Here is a 17,453-nt window from a genome sequence, read left to right as displayed (position 1 = left end):
AGTTGATGTAATATTTGAGCAGGAGTATGATCTTGTTGGAAGAAGTATCTATCACTGGGTGTGAAACTTCAAAGCTACTTCTCCAGGATTATGCCTGCCCTCCATGACACACCATGCTCTCTGCCACAATAATGGATTTAAGCCTCTAAAGAGTAGGCAGGGCCCATGAAATGCTTCCTCTTATTAAAAGTTGCCTTGATCACAGTGCCCCTTTTTAACATACATGTCTAAAATATGTGTAGATATAAATATGTAAACATGTATACTTTTTGTAGAATGTCTCATGATTTTTATAAATTAATGCCCTGCCTAGCAAATGCAGCATATTTACAATTTCAGTCACAAAGATTTACTTTGCCACACATTGTTCACCAAAGTTTACTCTCATTTCTAGAGACATGACAGTAAGTCAGTGATGCTTTTGAAAAAAAAGGTTTTATTCATATATGCGAAGACAATAGGTAATAGGAACATACTTTTAAGTTTAAAATTAATCTTCCATTTTGAAAGGTTCAGTACTTCTCTCTTCTTTCTCCCTTCTCTTAAATACCTGACTCCAACAAAACAGCAGACAAAAGTTTATTCCCTTACTTTTCTTTAAAGTCATAGAGCAACAATTACATTTGTGCCTCAGAATTTAGGGTATCATTCATAGTAAGTTGGAGATTTAATCACAGAGTGGTACATGCAAGAACATACATTACAAATACACTGAAATAAGGGGACAAACTGTTTTCTGGTATACTGACTTGGTGACATAAAAGAATTTTGACTTCAGATGTAGAATAAAATTAAGAGTTAAAGATCATTAGGGACAGTTGTGATATGAACCTGGGTTCCATTAAGTTAGACTAAGTGGAATCTCCATGTTTAAGGGAAAGGGCTAATATAAGACAGACCAACAAGGCATTTTAAAACTCATGTCCCTGGCAGATCAGATGATGTTCAGCCAATTGTTTTGGTTAGAAAGGTACTGTTACAGTGCTATATTCCTAAGGCTTAGCCCTGAACCACTCATAACTGTTACTTCTCTACTTTATACCAAGGAGCAATCCTGACTAAATAGGAGCAAGATTGCGAAAGACTGTGGGTACAAAGGTTCTTTGCTGTCATAATGCGTAATGTCCAATGATCTAATCTAATCTAAAAACAGATTCATTTTAGCACATTCTTGGGATACATTTATGAAACAAATTTTGTGGTTTAGAATTGTCAAACTGTTTTGGACATATTTTACTTTACAAAGGGAAATACAATAGACTAACAAAACTAAAAATGTATTTACTCTGTAACAACTAATATTTTGAATGTTTTTATAAAAACAATTTCTTTCAGATACTCTGATTAACTTTTAAGTAACATAAAAAATTTTCAGCACTCTTTAATACCAGTATTTTGCACAATTTTAAGACAGCCATTGAGTTTAGCATTTTAAGAAAAAAAGAGTATTAACTCACTAAGAATAGCTTATGCACCTAGTGAAGTTTGTCTTGGATTCTTTAAACAAAATTATACCCAGAATTTTAGATATCCTAATTACCATCCCAACCAAATAAATAGGATATATGCATATGCGTGGATTCTAGATAAAGGGTAAAATATTTTGTATAAATGTTAAGACCCACTGATTGGACTGTTAAGAATCTGTTTTCCTGGGTTTAGATAAGGAAGACTTCAATAAAGCTAACTATATATTGAGTTCCACTGATTAAAAATGCAGTTCTAAAAATTCTGCTTTTGTGGCAAATGTTTAGACAAATAATAAATGTAAAGTACAATATTGTAAATACTGTACTGCTCAGTACCTTTTGAGAAGTGAAATGCTTGTAGTCAAACTATCAAAATTCTGACCTTTCAAAATAGGTTTATAAAATCCTTTTCTTGAAAATTAGTACTTGCTTTTGAACTCTTAAAATGCCAATTTCAATTAAAAGTCCTTAAGGTAAATCTTAAAAGTTATTCCTTTCAACTAGTTTTCAGTTATTTGGAAATTATTTTTTATCTTTTTTACTTGCAATTATTTTTTCTTTCAACTATATGGTGAACACAGAACCAGTTTCTATATAAACATCTAATGAACAGATTTAACATAAAACTAGGCAATCTAATATAACTTTTATAGTAAGTCTGAGTGATTTGTCAAGTTTTCTGTAATACTGAAAACTTTTCAGCTTCTTTTAATATTCAAAACCAATAACCTCCTGAGATGAGAAAGTTAGCAGAGATGATCAGATTTAAGCACTGCCCGACTTCTTCTAAAGTGATGTACTCTTTTATCCTAGAAAAGACAGAAACAGTTATTTTAAATCATTGAAAATTCCATATTACACTACTGACCAACGAATATGAAACAACCAATGTGTTGTTTTAAATTTAAATATAATAAATGAGGAAAAGGAGATCATCTTGTAGAACTCTGCAACAGTAAATGCACCAACTAATTAGGCTCTATTAAATGATGAAATTAAAAAGGAATCCCAATAAACTCGGAATAGCAGTTACAATTAGTACCATTTTAGATAATGACTTAACAGGTGAATCAAAGACAGTGGAAAATGTAAGTGATTATTAAAACTATTATTTTAAAAAATTTCACCATAATTTATATGTGTGTGTATGCACACACACATTATGTGCCATGGCTCATATATGAACGTCAGAGTTGCTTGCAGGGTCAGTTTCTCTCCTACATCATGTGGGTTCCAGAGTTTAAACATAGGTGATCAAGCTTAGCTGGTAGCAAATGCCCTTATCTACTGAGCTACCTTGTCAGCCCAGCCCAGCCCAGCCCAGCCCAGCCAAACCAACCCAACCCAACCATCCAACAAAAATAACATCAAGACTTGGGTCTGGAGAAATGGTCTAGTGACTAAGAACACTTATTCTCACAAAGGATATAGGCTGGATTTCCAGAACCTATGTTTCAGCTCACAAACTGTTAACATCCTCATCTGGCCTCTGTGGCATCAGGCACATAGGTAGTGCAGACATACACACAAAGAAAGCATCAGTACATATTGAAAGGGAAGAAGAGGGAGGAAGGGAGGGAAGAAGGTAGAGAGAGAGAACACACGTGAGAGCGCCAAAACCTTGTTCCAACAACAACGAAAAACTCTAGTATTGTTTTTATTAACAACTCCATCTGACAGAAACCATACTGAGAACAGTATTCTGTAATTTTTGATTAAAAAGTAAATCTTGTATATTTAAGGCTCTTCTTTAATCTGTGAAGATATTTCATTCCATATGAAGTAAAGGTTAAGAAAATGAAAATGTTTTCTCAAGGGGATTGGTCCTAGGAACCCTTTCCCCCATGGATATAAACACCTTCGAGTTGCCCAAATCTCTTATATAAAATGTGTTTGCATGCATATACATTGAAGATCTTCCTGTATAAATTTTTTTTTCATTTTACCACCTAATACTGAAAGTTTTACTGCTTTGAGGGGGAATAACAACAGAAAGTCTATTCATGTTCAGTACAATTTAAAATATCTGCATATAGTCAGTTGATTCAAGGATACAGGATTCATTGATACAGAAGACTGATAAAGACAGAAAGCCATTTCCTTTACTCTGTTCTTTATAGGAAAGTGAATCCTTAAAAGGGGAAGTAGGGTTAATAAAATATTTTCTTTTCTACACAATTTAACCAGGTCCTTTTCCTGGGGACCAGATTCTGTTGTTATTAGAGTGACTTCTATGTGGCTAGCAGTGACTCATTTGTTAAAGTACCTGCTGTGCAAACATGACAAAATTCAGATCCCTAGCATTCCCTTAAAAAGGCTGGTAACTGAGGTATACTATGTAATCATAGTCCTCAGGAGTAGAGGCAGACACAGGTAAATCCCTATAGCACATAGGTCAATCAGCCTAACCAAATGGATGAGCTCCAGATTCAGTGGAAGATCCTGCCTCAAAAAGTAAGGTGGCTAGTAATAAAAGACATCCAAAGTCCACCTCTGACTGCCACAAGCACCTTCATATGCATATGTACATAGGAAAACATACACACACACACACACACACCACATAGCCTGTTAATAAGATAAAACCCCACTTAGGCTGGAGTCTAGAAATATAGTCGCAAAGGCACATATTTTTAGAGGGCAGGTAGAAATTAAAATTATGAAACTGAAGTTAAAGAATGGAATTTACCATGGAACTAATCAGTGCATTCAATTACAACAATAAAACCAGCATTTAATTCATCTTTGGCTCCATAGATAAAGTGTTTGTTCTGTATCAGGACAAAAGTTTGGGACCCTGAGAACATCTACTACAGGCCTCCATACAGCCACTAACACCCCTTGGACATACAGACATACACAGAAGTAAAAGACAAGAGCAGGCCATTGTAATTTTTTATTCCTAACTAAAAGCGGTAGAAATCTTGAGTTCAAAAAGGTTTTTTTCTAATACTAGGTAAAACCTGAATTTTTAATACTTTCTGTTTTCAAACAAGTCATTTTATACCTTTAGCACTTTTGGGCAAGTTAACTACTGCAGTTCTATATTGCAATATGAAGGGAAAAAAAACGCTCAATTTTAAATGAGTATCTTTTACTCATGATGTAAACACAGTACTAACTTTAACTGGCTGCCTAAGACTAGAGGTTAGAAATTGAGATTGACTACTAATAGGCAAGGGTTTTATTTCTGGGATGACAAGACATTTTAAATTTGATTTATAGCTGTACAATTTAGTAAATATACTAAAATCCTTTGAATTATATACTTTAAATGACTTGTTTGATATCCATATTATATACCTATTATTAACTTGTTATTTAAAAAAATCTTCCCTTAAATGCAATTTTCTTTCCACTGGACTAAACAATTAATAGCTTTCATATTCAGACTCAAAAGGAAAGGGACCTTACAGACTTTGTGTTCTACTCATCCTAATTTTCTATTTGCAATCCTAGGGGCTGGAAGAATAGCATAGTAGTAAAGCACAGTCCCTGATTTCTACTTTGCAAACAAAATGACCACAATGAACAGGCAAAACTAGTCTTAAAGAATCATCTGTCCAACCTGGGTGGAAGACCAGAAACCAAATCTTGGCTAAATTCAAACTTATATTCTCTTCCACTTCAACTCTGGATCAACTTCTATTTCTTTTCACTTGGCTATTTTCAACTTTCTCAGTTTTAGTTCTTTTCTTTCTCTATAATGCTCAAATATGTTAACCAAGCAGTTCTTTTGTTCTCTTAATCCAAGAGTTATAAATTACATTCTGCTTTCAAATTCCTCTTTCACTGTGTGGTCAAAAGTTATTTTCTTATCTGCCAATTCTCACAAACTATTTAAATTACTTGTGTAGGTCAGAGGTTTGCTTTTGAAAAATGTTTTTATTAGACGTATTTATTTACATTTCAATTATTATTCCCTTTCCCAGTTTCCTGTCCATAAGCCCCCATTTCCTCCCCATCCCCATACGGGTAATTACCCCCATCCATTCTCCCCTTACTGCCCCTGCCCCCCCCATTCCCCTGCACTGGGGGTCTAGTCTAACCTTGGCAGGACTAAGGGCTTCCCCTTCCACTGGTGCCCCAAAACAAGGATATTCTCTGCTACATATGCAGTTGGAGCCTGGGTCAGTCCATGTATAGTCTTGGTAGTGGTTTAGTCCCTGGGAGCTCTGATTGGTTGGCATTGTTGTTCTTATGGGGTTACAAGCCCCTTCAGCTCTTTTCTGGAGCCTGATTGTTCTCTACCTTTTTTTCATTGCACTGAGATCACTGATATAAGTTGTCCTGGCTACACAGCTTGCTTAGGATCCTATCTTTGTCTTTTGGAGACTAGAAGGAATTCTAAGGACACTGAACCCACCTGACATTTATGTGAATCTACATTCAAATTCATACTTGCTTGGTAAGTACTTTATTCACTAAGCCATGTGCCCAATGGCTTATAACCCGTTTAACTTCTCAAGTTTTTTTCCCCTAAAGACAAATTATTTACTCTAAGATATACACCACATCAAATACATTGCTGGGTAAAACTCAACCACCATAATGATTCTGAAAGCTATAATAAACACTTCAATTAGCTGGTTTAAAAATATATACACTACAGAAAAAGGTAATTTTTCAATGTTAAAACACACACACCTTTATTATAATACATACTATTCTTTTCCTACCTTGAAGTAGTCATCTTGAGTAACAAGAGAGTTTCTCAGTCTGTTCTCAGGGTTAAACAGACAAGAGACCACTGTCTGTATGCTTCGGTCCACAGATTTCTGTAACACAAAAATTTGAAGACAATAATTTTATTAACTACAAATGGCTTTTTGAAAGTATGCTAAGCATATCCTACTTATTTTTAAGAAAGTCTTTCATAATGTTGAACTCATGGTTTTTAAATATTATTTCTCCTAAGAACACTGGTTTAAAAGCTGAATTTATTAAAGCATGTTATTTCCCTTGAAGCATTTTTTCCTATTACAACCAGCTTTAATATTTCAAAAAATGTATCCAGAATGAAATGTCAGTTTAATTGTACAAGCTACTTTAATTTATATGTACATACGTACATACGTATATATGTATATATGTATGTGCCTTAAACTTGCTATGTAGCTAAAGCTGATTTTGAACTTGATTTCTACCTCTCTAACGATGTACACCATTATACCACCTTATTTTTCAAATCTTAATAATGTAGAACATGGATCAAATCAGGTGATGTATTACCTTATTTTTCAGTAGTTTTGTTTTTGTTTTTTTTTTTTTTTCACTAATGAACACAGATGGGAGATGTACTCAATGAAATTTTACATTATACACATTCCCAACATACCAACTGCTTTATTCAGTCAACCATATGAATTAGAATTTAGAAGTGAGAATATGTTCACTATCAAATAATTGTTTTTTTTTTTTCCTTTTCTTTTTTTCGGAGCTGGGGACCGAACCCAGGGCCTTGGGCTTGCTAGGCAAGCGCTCTACCACTGAGCTAAATCCCCAACCCCCAAATAATCGTTTTTAAAAGCCTATATGGTAGAATACCACAAATGGTACATATTACTAAAAACTGTAAATTATAAAATACTTGGCAAATATAGTTCACACTAATTGTAGAAACTGGCCAATGAATTCTACTAAGTCATACTAACCAACAATACCTAAAATATGTTTAAGAAAAAATATAATTAGAACAGAGGATAGGACAAGGGAATCAAAACTCTATGTTTGGTATGTTGTCATCTTGTACATTAATTGCAGTTAACTTTCACTTTTAAATCTGGGCAAACAGATCTACTTGTCAAAGAACCATTAATAAAAATATAAAAATCAGTAAACAAAATTAGATTTTTGCCTTTTGTGGGCCATTTCCAGAGGCTGGAGCAGCATCATGAACTGAGCATTCATTGGGCAAAAGGTCAGCTCCTGGATCAACTTCACTGCAATGGTAGTTAACAGTTGTATAAGCCTATATTAAAATGATGAAAAAGTATAATTAAAAAGACATACATTCTAAGGCATCTGTTTTTCAAAATGTTAAGCTATTTTAGAAATGGTTTTAAACTAAAGGGCTAAAATTAAGTTTTATTTTAAAATGTCCTCTGTCAACACTATCAGAATCAGGATTCTTATAAAAGTATAATGTAGTAATGGAGTATGGGAGAATTTTCTTGATATATTTTTAAAATATCCAATTTTCACGAAAGTTAACAAGAGCTTTGGTGTTTTACAGTTAGTATCTTCCTTTATTCCTTTCATAAAACGTTATTAGTGGTAAAGTATTTGTCTGGCTCCTATACATTTTCTCTAACTAGCACAGTTAGAGGCAGATTCTAGAAAGAACAAATGCTAATTCTGAATCTAATATTAAAACTACTTTTTATGGATTATATATCATGCCAACAAATAACCAAAAACTTATTATACATGAAGCAGTCACTGTGCGTAGGCATACAAAAATAGTGTACAAAAAAAAGCAGTTTCTCTCTCATGTGTATATGTAACTGAGGTAAAAGAAAGTAAAATATGTATTACAAAAAGGTAATCAAAATATAAACACATACAATATGGTAAAGAAATATATTAGAAAATACTGTAAGACTAATAAGAGTATGCTCAGCTAATTCATTTTACCGGAGGTATAACATAACTCCTCTGCTCTCCAGCAGGCCACTGCGGTGGCATCTTAAGAAAAGGAAACAAAGATTACTCAATCCCACATTTTTACAAAAGAGGTGATAACACAATATTAAAGTACTCATTATGCCGGCTAATTTCTTATTATAAAACAGGACTAAAGATAGATACCCTTTAGCTTCTGCTAACTGTGTACTTCTCATTTTCTTTTATATATAAAGCCTTCCATTTTCTTAGAAGCTGGCATTCAGGAAAATTTAAAACTGCAGTGGCTCTTAGAAATTATCACTACAGCTATAGCCATGGGTCATAAATATGGTCACATCTATTGGAAGAAATTTATGGAACTACACTTTCACAGCATCCAGCACAATTAAACACTATCAAACAGACTCTGGATGCTGTAAGAACTGGGTAGTATTTTATTTCAACCTACCCTATAAAAATTTATAAAATTCAGCTTGGATTTTTCAGGTTTTGACAGAAGTGAAAGAATGCATGCTGAAATAGAAGATAATGAATTTTTGTAAATAGTCTGAACAAAATTTTTTCCTTGTCAAAGTAATTAATCTCTAAATAATATTGATGCTTGAATTATAGACTACTATTTTCCTTTAATTTTAAATAGATAATATGTGGTAATTTTATATAAACACAGACTATACTAATATCCCAAATTATTTTTCTTTCCCTTAAGATAACTGATAATTCAAGTCCCTTCCCTTGGGGCTCAGGGAACCCTGGGGAAGAATAGGCAGAAAGTATAAGAACGGAGGGGATGGAGGACACTAAGAAAACAAGGCCTTCTAAATCAACACGATCAAAGATCACATGAACTCACAGGGACAGATCAGCATGCACTAGGTCTTCTGCATATATAGATGTTATGGCTTCCAGTTTAGTGTTTTTATGAGATTCATGAGTTCGTGAAGTTTTTGTACCATCTCTTTGGCTCTTTTCCTTCCATTTGTTTTGTTCAATTCTGATTTTTTTCAGAAATTCAGTAATTTCTGATTACTTTTGTTTTGATTTTATTGTAGTATTATCCTTATGTGGTGGTGTAAGCAAGCCCCAATTAAGTGCTTTTTAAGAACTGGTGTGGCCATTGTCTCTCTTCTTCGCAGCAATAGAACACTAAGACACCTTAGAAACCTGTTTATAAGGAGTAGGTAAGAATGGGATGGAACTGGGGAGGAACTACAGGAAGAAGAAACTAAAATCAGTATAGTACGTGAGAAAAAATTTTTCAATAAAAGAAAAAAAATACCTGATAATTATAAACAGGCAGCTGATATCCAGTGATGACCTGAACTGGTGAACTTGGATAAGGAGGATATGCCTGAGAATAAAGAATAAAGTTCACAGAAAAAAAATAGATAATAAAATAAATTTGAGAAAATAAGAGTATCATTCACAATACAACAACAAAAAAAAAACAAATTTTCTTTCTATATATAATACTATAAGTAGAAATATAGATGCTAAATAAATGACTGGCTTTACAAAGATAATTATTTGTCAAATAGGAAGGAAGAAAAGACAATGTTAACGCTGCTTTTCCAAACCAATAACTACCTTAGGAGGCCATCATACACTGATTATATAGTTCTAGTAGGGGAGTTAAATTAATATACCTTCAGTTTCTTTATAAAAACACTTTTGTACAGTATCATTAACAGCAACATTAGCAAATAATATCTAATATACTGCTGGTATTTATGCTTTTCTTCTGTATTTAATTTCTAAAGGTTAAGGGAATTATAATCTCAAACTAGAAAAATGGCAAATCCTATACTTTTATTTATTGACTAAAGACAAGTAGGTCACATATGGACCTTGCATCAGTTAGAATAGAAAATTTCTTCTAAGTCATTATTTATAGCAAGAAAGATAAGATACAGTCTATATTCCACATATAAAATATATAGGAATTTTACTATTATCTTTTTCTTCTCTGGCAAAAATATCTCTCAAATTGAAAAAGTAAAATGTACCAATTCATCAATAGGCATAGTAAGCACAAAAATTTAAGTTTAACCAATTTCAGACAAATTAAATGCAAGGGACATGATTTATAGAAAAAAATCCCTATCAATTTTAGAACCAAAATAAACTTAGATGTCAACAACTTACACAAGGAGGCATTTGGAAAGCACTTCAAGTAAAAATAGACTAACTGATGGGGGCCTTTGGGAAGATATCAACTAAGAGAACTTACAAATTGTTTCTGAATACTTAAAAACATTTTCAAATTAAAAAATGTTTTTTACAAGAAAAGAAAAAATAGTAAAATTCTTTTATATATATTCTTCTGTATGTCTTAATGTGGCTACCAAGGTCCTGGGATAAAAGCTTATAAACTGTAGAGAGGCAGATTTCAGCATAAAAACCCCTAAGAATAAGAGACTAGTAACAAAATACTAATTACTTGGAAGTATTCTAGTAAGGAGTGGAGTGTGTTATCACTTAACAGCCAAACTGTGCATATAATTTCAGAGCTTAAGACGACCATGATTAAAATGCAGGCAACTTTTACCTGAACATACTGAGTGATAGGATTCATCATGGTTGGAGGCTGCATGTATGTCTCAGCATTTGGACTACTCCAAACACTCTGGAACTGTGGTGGAGGAGGAGGATTAAAAATCAAAGGACGTGGCTGCACATGATAAGTACCTTTAAAAAAGTAAAAAGAACAAAAGTTACACTGAGTTCTCTGAAAACCTAAGCAGTTTCATCAAGAAAACTTCTGGTTTTACTTACATAAATTTTGTTTCCTGATTGCAGGGCCCAGTTTCAGCTTTTTGCCATGGAAATTAATCTGTGACTGAAAACAGTAGAAAATGATAATTTAACCTTTCATTTCCAAGACTTTGGCAAACTACTGTGCTCAGCCTTACTTTAACCAAAGTGTCATAATGCATCAAATTCTGTTTCTAACCCTGTCTCCACTTGATTAAGCTAGAGGCCTCCAAGCAAGCAGGTTCTGACAAGTTACAGAAGATTATATTTTGATTTTAAGCAGAGAGGAAGCCTATTTTCTCTGTATTTTATAGAAGATTGATTATCCAGGACTTACTCAACACTAAAGCACCACTAAGGAAGACTTTTACAGAAAACTATTACTTACTTCTACTATCTTCTGCACATCCACGTCATTATAAAATGAGACAAATCCATAGCTAGAAAGACAAATGAAATACACAATCATAACTACATAGTACCATGGTTTAGACCTAGCATTCTATGTAATAGAAAGTGATAATGAAAGATCAATATATTATGATAAATATGCTGAGACAGAGAACAGATCCTCTATAATATCACTGCTGTTTTCTTTCTTTTTTCTTTGGAGCTGGGGACCGAATCCAGGGCCTTGTGCTCGCTAGGCAAGCGCTCTACCGCTGAGCTAAATCCCCAACCCCTTGCTGTTTTCTTAATAATATGTCACAATGTGCTAATATTAACATTAATTAACCAAGGTATATTATCTAAGGCAAGCCAGCTAAAATTTAAGAGTGTGGAATATGCTGAGAAAATAACTATTTAATAACCCATTTGTGCAAAATAGGAAATATTGAAATACAAGTAGTAGCAAAAGAACTGATTTTAAAATAACCTTTTTCTATAAATTATCAAAAGCAACAATTTCATTAGTTAGTATGCCCATTTTTCAGTCTTGTCTAACATTCAAGCAGTTCTCTAGTCATACTTAGTTCTGTAAGTAGTAGCTTGTATCAAGATGTTTACACACCCCTTCGACACACCAGTTCGATCAGTGATTATCTTCACTTCTTTTACTGAGCCATATCTGGCAAAGAAACTCCTGATTTCGGTTTCATCCATCTACGGAAAAGAATTGAATTTCAAGAGTAAAAATTAAGCATTAAAAAGTTCTAATTATAAAAATGATATTTGATTATGTGAAAGTCAATCTCTAATTATCTGCAATCTATTCTACTTTGTTGAGTGTACTTTTAGTTTCTATGTATTAAAACCAAACCTGCATAAATTTAAAAACAACAGAAAACCCTTTTAGGTCTACACATCAGCTCCCATTGTCCACAACATTTTAAGTAGTTAATTTATTGAGCTAGATCTCAACTATGTTGCCCAGGCACCTCTTGGAACTTCTGGGCTCAAGCACTCCTCCCACCTCTTCCCACCCCAACACTACTTGGCTTTATAATTTTATTTTAAAGTTTGAATGAGATATGAATACAATACCCTAACATCAATTCCACCAACAAAAACAGTGTTTGGCATGATTTTGCCTTCTGGCAAAACGTATCCTTGACTGGTGGTTGCTGATGAAGACTGAGTGCTGGCCTCTCTGGAGACAGCTGAATTTGGAGCCTCAGAAGTTGTGGCAGACTGAAATTTTGAAAATAGACAATTTTAAATATATATATGCATATATACTCACACATGTATATACATACATGACAAATTATGTAAAACATTTCTTTTGTATTTAACCTAAATTAGTGTTACTCTAGCTGGTAATACAGTGTAGTTTAGCTTCAGGACTTAAAGCAATTAGAGAACTGGCATGGAAATTAAAGAATGTAGTACTTTCAGAAATATCCTTCTTACTGTTATTTTTTTTAAAACAAGTGTGGTAGTTTGAATTAAGAAAGGCACCCATAAGAATTAGGAGGTATGGTCTAATTAGGAGGTTGGAGGAAGTTATGTCACTGGAGATAGGTCTCAAAAGGCCAAGCCAGGCTCAGAGGCTCTCTACTTGTCTGTGGAGCTGTATGTAAAACTCTTAGCTCTCTTTTCAGTATCATGTCCACTTTTATGTGCCATGCTTTGGCCATGTTGATAATGAACTAAAACTCTGAAACTGAAAGCAAAACCCACGTTTTCTTTTTTAAGAGTTGTTGTGGTCATGGTATCTTTTCACAGCAACAGAACACTAAGACAACACATTTCTTAAACATGTATAAGCATTCTGTCTTTTACGTAAGTGCACCATGTGTGTGCTAATGCCCACAGAAGCCAGAGAGATTTGGATCTCCTAGAACTAAAGTTACAATGGTGAACTGTCATAAGGGTCCTCTGCCAAGAGCAGTAAAAATGCTGTTAATCACTGATTCATCTCTCTGGCCCCTTCATGTCACCTTTTACACTATATTGAGAGAAAAATGCCAACTTTACAGTTTATGAAAATATTTTGTTTGATGAAGTGGGTGAAAAGTTCTGATCTATGACAACTAAAACCATTATGCAAATAGTATCAAATTTTAATTTTACTGGGTATGTTAAATCAAAAGCATATTAAAACTCCAAAGAAAACAAAACAGCTTTTTAAAACCCCAAACAGAAAAGTATCAAACTCTCAAATCAGTCTTTTTTTCTTTGCCTTTCTGTTATCAAATTAATATAAATCTTAACACTCCCACATTAATGTCGACTGCCTTTAGAAATGAATGAATTCTGTTCCTATTCCTTAATACTACTGTGCTTAATGCATGTTTTGAAATAGCTGTTTCTTAAATAACACCATTTAAGCCCCACTGCCATCTTGAAATTTTCAGAGGTTAGTCGAAACAACACCATCTTTTATTTTCAGACAGTCTATACATACAACTCATTTTTTTCTTGATTTTGATCCAAACTCTCTTCAATCAACATTCAGTAGATTCTTAATTGGTTAACATGAATTTTTCTAAGTAGAATTTATAGGGAATGTGTGTATGAAGAGGCAATACAACAGAGCACAACAAAAATGGACTTAGTCAAAATACCTACATTTATGTCTTACTAAGTTGTAAGCAGCATGCTTACCAGAGTTTATCTGACAGATTACTCTGATAATGACTAAAATTGGTGAATTCATTTTATAAATAAAGTAGTATACTGTACTTGAATTTGTTTCAATGAAGTTAAGTCTCTCCCCTCTAAATTTTACTATCTTATCTGAGTTTATTAACTCGAAATCGATTTATGAAACTTAATAAATACTGAATATTAAGGGAAAACTAGAATACATAATTTGTTTATATGTCAAGAAGCTAAAAATGTCAATTAGTTTTTAAAAGATTAACTTAATAAAACTAGAGATGAAAAATTGTTGCTTTTATCTACTTAAGTCCATATTTGCTGTTTTGTTTTCCTACATGAGAATTACCTTATTCCTTTGAACAGTAAATCCCCTTTGTGATATTTCATGCTAATGAAATGGCAGGGAGTAAGATTAAATTTTTTCCTTCTTTTACTATCTTTCAATTTAAGTTTTATTCTAAATGGAACTATTATATATGCTATGCATCTTGGACTATTTAGAACCTGACTTGATTTGATTTCCTAACAGACAATCTATCCATCTCTACTCAATTTATTCAAAAATAAATTCAAAACAAAAAACATTAGTTCTCTAATTTTTATAGGATTCCATTTCTTAATTTCCCCTTCTTGTACGGATGAATTTAGAATATATTTGCATTTGATAGTTCTTTTTACTGGTGTCTGTACCACACAATACATGGATAGATTTCAACTTAGAAGTATAATATTTCACCAGTTAACCAGAGTATAAGTAAGTTATAATGCACCGATTCTCAGTACTGCGGGGGTACTTATTAAATGTCTAGGAACATTTCTGGATGTCACCAGTGAAGTAAACTTGTTGCATCTGGTAGGCAGCCAGGGATATTTCTGTAATAAAGGATTCCCATAACAAAGCATTACTGGGACCAAAACCTGTACAGGGATGTGATGAAAAATCCCGTTATGGTTACCTCTAGAACTAAAGATCAAAATAATTGTTTGGGAGAACTTGCTTTTCATTGTTCTAAATGTTAGTTTCCTTGCTTAAAAAAATTAGAAAAAAACCCCTCAAATGTCTAATTGTATTCTTTATACAAAAGTAAAATGAATGTTTGAGAAAAGTTTAATGAGAAGGAAAAGAAAGCATTAAAAATTATAGGATGGTTGATTTGGGCTTAAACTACCTGTTTCACCAGAGCATATAAAATTGGTTTCCTCTTAATAGTGTAATATGTACTAAAGAAAGCAAGCCATATCCTGGTCCTTACCCAGTAGGTGGCACTCAAAACCAAGAAAGCAAAGAACTCCATTTTAATAAGACCTAATGCCTACTGTATGCTTAATATTGTTTTATTTAAAACACCCAGACAGATAAATGCTTTAGTTACTTCTTTTAAAATATGATCAAAACCACTCTACAACCAAATACTTGTAAGTCAAACTTTGATGTTCAAGAAAGTGTAAGTTTTAAAGTTAAGAGATAGGGTCTTATTATGTAACTCTGGCTGGCCTGAAGCTTGCTATGTAGACCAGACTGGCTTCAAAGTCATGCCTCTATTTCTTGAGTACAACAGATTTTAAAGGATGTCTTACATTGCCAAAGTTGACTTGAATTTCTAAAGGGCTCAAGTGATTCTCTTGCCGCTGGTCCCCACTAACCCCAATAGTTGAGATTTTTCCCACACCTACATGCCCACTGCTGACCCTGGTGGAAAAGTATAATCTTACCCACCAATAGACTGTAATAGCATACAGAAAAGAAACTGTATTAAACTTAAGGCAGATTAATTTTATCTCCAAATGAGCTATGAGTTAATGAGAAATATTAGAATACCAGAAATCAACTTGGAGGCTAGCACACACACTTTCCTACTATGTAGAGTAACATATTCCATTATATTTGAATATCCACATATCAAATATTGCTAGAAGGTGAGAATAGATATTAAAAGATTTTAGGATAACGTTTTTGAAATGTAAGTAAATCACTATGCTAAGCAAATTTCCATGTATGTCCCAAATACTACCCTATATAAAGCCTGAAGTCATGACATTTCTGACACTAATGTAGTGAGTAAACTGTCCAGTATTGTGCGATCTTAATTATTGTGATAGATAATTCACAATTGTGATTCACAATTTTTACAAATGTTTACAAAAGTACAACTTAATTTTAACATCTGTCGTGAACTGTATAAATTTTTTCCTTTACCTTTAAAATGAAAAACATTATAAACGAGACGCAACATCCAAGGGATTTGTGACTAAATGGCCATCAGCGTTTGCAGTACGGATTCTGAGGCAGAGCCTTACTGTAGCCTAAGCTACCCTGGAAGCTACAAAGCCAGCGTCCTGGGGTGGGGTAGGGGTTTCAGCAGGTGTCCTGTCCAGCTATCCCCTCCTTCACCCTTCCCCCAACCCCACTCAGGCCTCTGGCTCCTCCCCATCCCACGCACACCAGAAGCTGAACACTCAAACTGACTCCAAGCCGCCTCCACCGCTCAGGCACCACTGTCGACAGGGCCTGGCCAATGGCGGCCTGCGAAGGCCCCGCCTCCAGCCTCCCAATAACCAAACTTGCTGAGTCACAGGAGACACAGGTGCCATCCAGAAGTCCACAGGCCCTGCCGCTGCCAGCCTAGGCGCCACCTGGCGGAGGAGCCCGCGCCCCTACCCGGAAGCCGCCCCTGACTAGGGCCTGGGCCGCAGGGTGAGGGCTGGGTGGCGGCCGGCGCGACCCAAGGCCTACTCCTACTTTCCGCCCAAAGGCGGGAAAGGGCTGTCACGTGACGCCCAGGTCGTGCACGTGGCCCACCCTGGAGCAGCCCGGGAGGTCTCGGGCTGCCGAGGCCACGGCCTCCCGCCATCTCCCGGGCCCCTCAGTGCTTGTGTAGGCCATAAAGTCAGCAAGGCATGACTCCCGCCCAGGCCTTACCCTGGGGGGCTGTCCGTGGGAGAACCCAGAACCGAAATACAAAGGAACCCCTTTTTTGCCTTCTCCCCATTTCTTGCTACATCAAAAAGCAATTTCAACCTCCGTAAGGAGTCTGTGGCTTTGGGCTGGTCTTGCACTGTCACCCAGGGCCTGCCCTCGACTCACCATGATGGCGGCCGGAGGTCCGGTGGAAAAAAACTCGAAGGTGGCACAGAAGCCACGCGGCTAGCAGCTACTCAGGGCAGCTGCGGAGTGGCTGCCTGGCCGCCAACGGGCAAAAAGCCGCGGCGGCGGTGGAAGGAGAGCCAAGGGCCTCGGAGACAGCGGAGCCGTGAAGCGAGCGTGGCGAGAGTCGCCGAGTCACTGAGGCGTGGGCGGCGCGCCCCCGGGGATGACTGTGCGTGGCTGGCCTCGTGGTGGGCTTCAGCCAATGGGCGGCAGCGCTCGGCTCTCGCGCGGGGGGGCCTGGGGGGACCCACGTCGCCCACGAGTACGTGAGGGGTGCGCATGGGGCATGCGCGAGGTACAGTGCTTGGGGCCGAGGTAGGCCCGAGCCCCACAGACAGACAGATGTACAGACTCACGCCACTCCCCCGCCCCCCAGAACCTTGAAACACGTCCTGTGCAGAGCTGTG

At 35.6% G+C, this 17,453-nt stretch overlaps 1 protein-coding gene across 1 annotated transcript; it reads right to left on the bottom strand.

Moving 5' to 3' along the window:
• Positions 1-423: 423 nt before the first annotated feature.
• Positions 424-17,184, bottom strand: Dazl (deleted in azoospermia like). Its single transcript, XM_032899416.1, has 10 exons — positions 16,984-17,184; positions 12,336-12,482; positions 11,863-11,954; positions 11,239-11,290; positions 10,872-10,935; positions 10,645-10,784; positions 9,376-9,447; positions 7,327-7,440; positions 6,149-6,247; positions 424-2,278 (listed from the first exon to the last, which is right to left on the bottom strand). The coding sequence occupies exons 1-10, from the start codon at positions 16,984-16,986 to the stop codon at positions 2,216-2,218; spliced, it is 846 nt and encodes a 281-aa protein (XP_032755307.1). The 5' UTR covers positions 16,987-17,184; the 3' UTR covers positions 424-2,215.
• Positions 17,185-17,453: the final 269 nt, after the last annotated feature.

This window comes from Rattus rattus, chromosome 4, assembly GCF_011064425.1.
Source record: "Rattus rattus isolate New Zealand chromosome 4, Rrattus_CSIRO_v1, whole genome shotgun sequence".
NCBI classification, from domain to species: domain Eukaryota; kingdom Metazoa; phylum Chordata; class Mammalia; order Rodentia; family Muridae; genus Rattus; species Rattus rattus.
Note: the sequence above shows the minus strand (reverse complement) of the source record. Positions and strands in the feature narration are given on the sequence as shown.

Bases quoted from the DNA above. Each gene is read 5' to 3' on its own strand.
- Dazl (XM_032899416.1), bottom strand. The intron at 10,936-11,238 runs GTAAGTAATAGT...TACTGTTTTCAG, and splicing joins ATGTGCAGAAGATAGTAGAA to TCACAGATTAATTTCCATGG. The intron at 2,279-6,148 runs GTAGGAAAAGAA...TGTCTTTTCTAG, and splicing joins CTCAAGATGACTACTTCAAG to GATAAAAGAGTACATCACTT.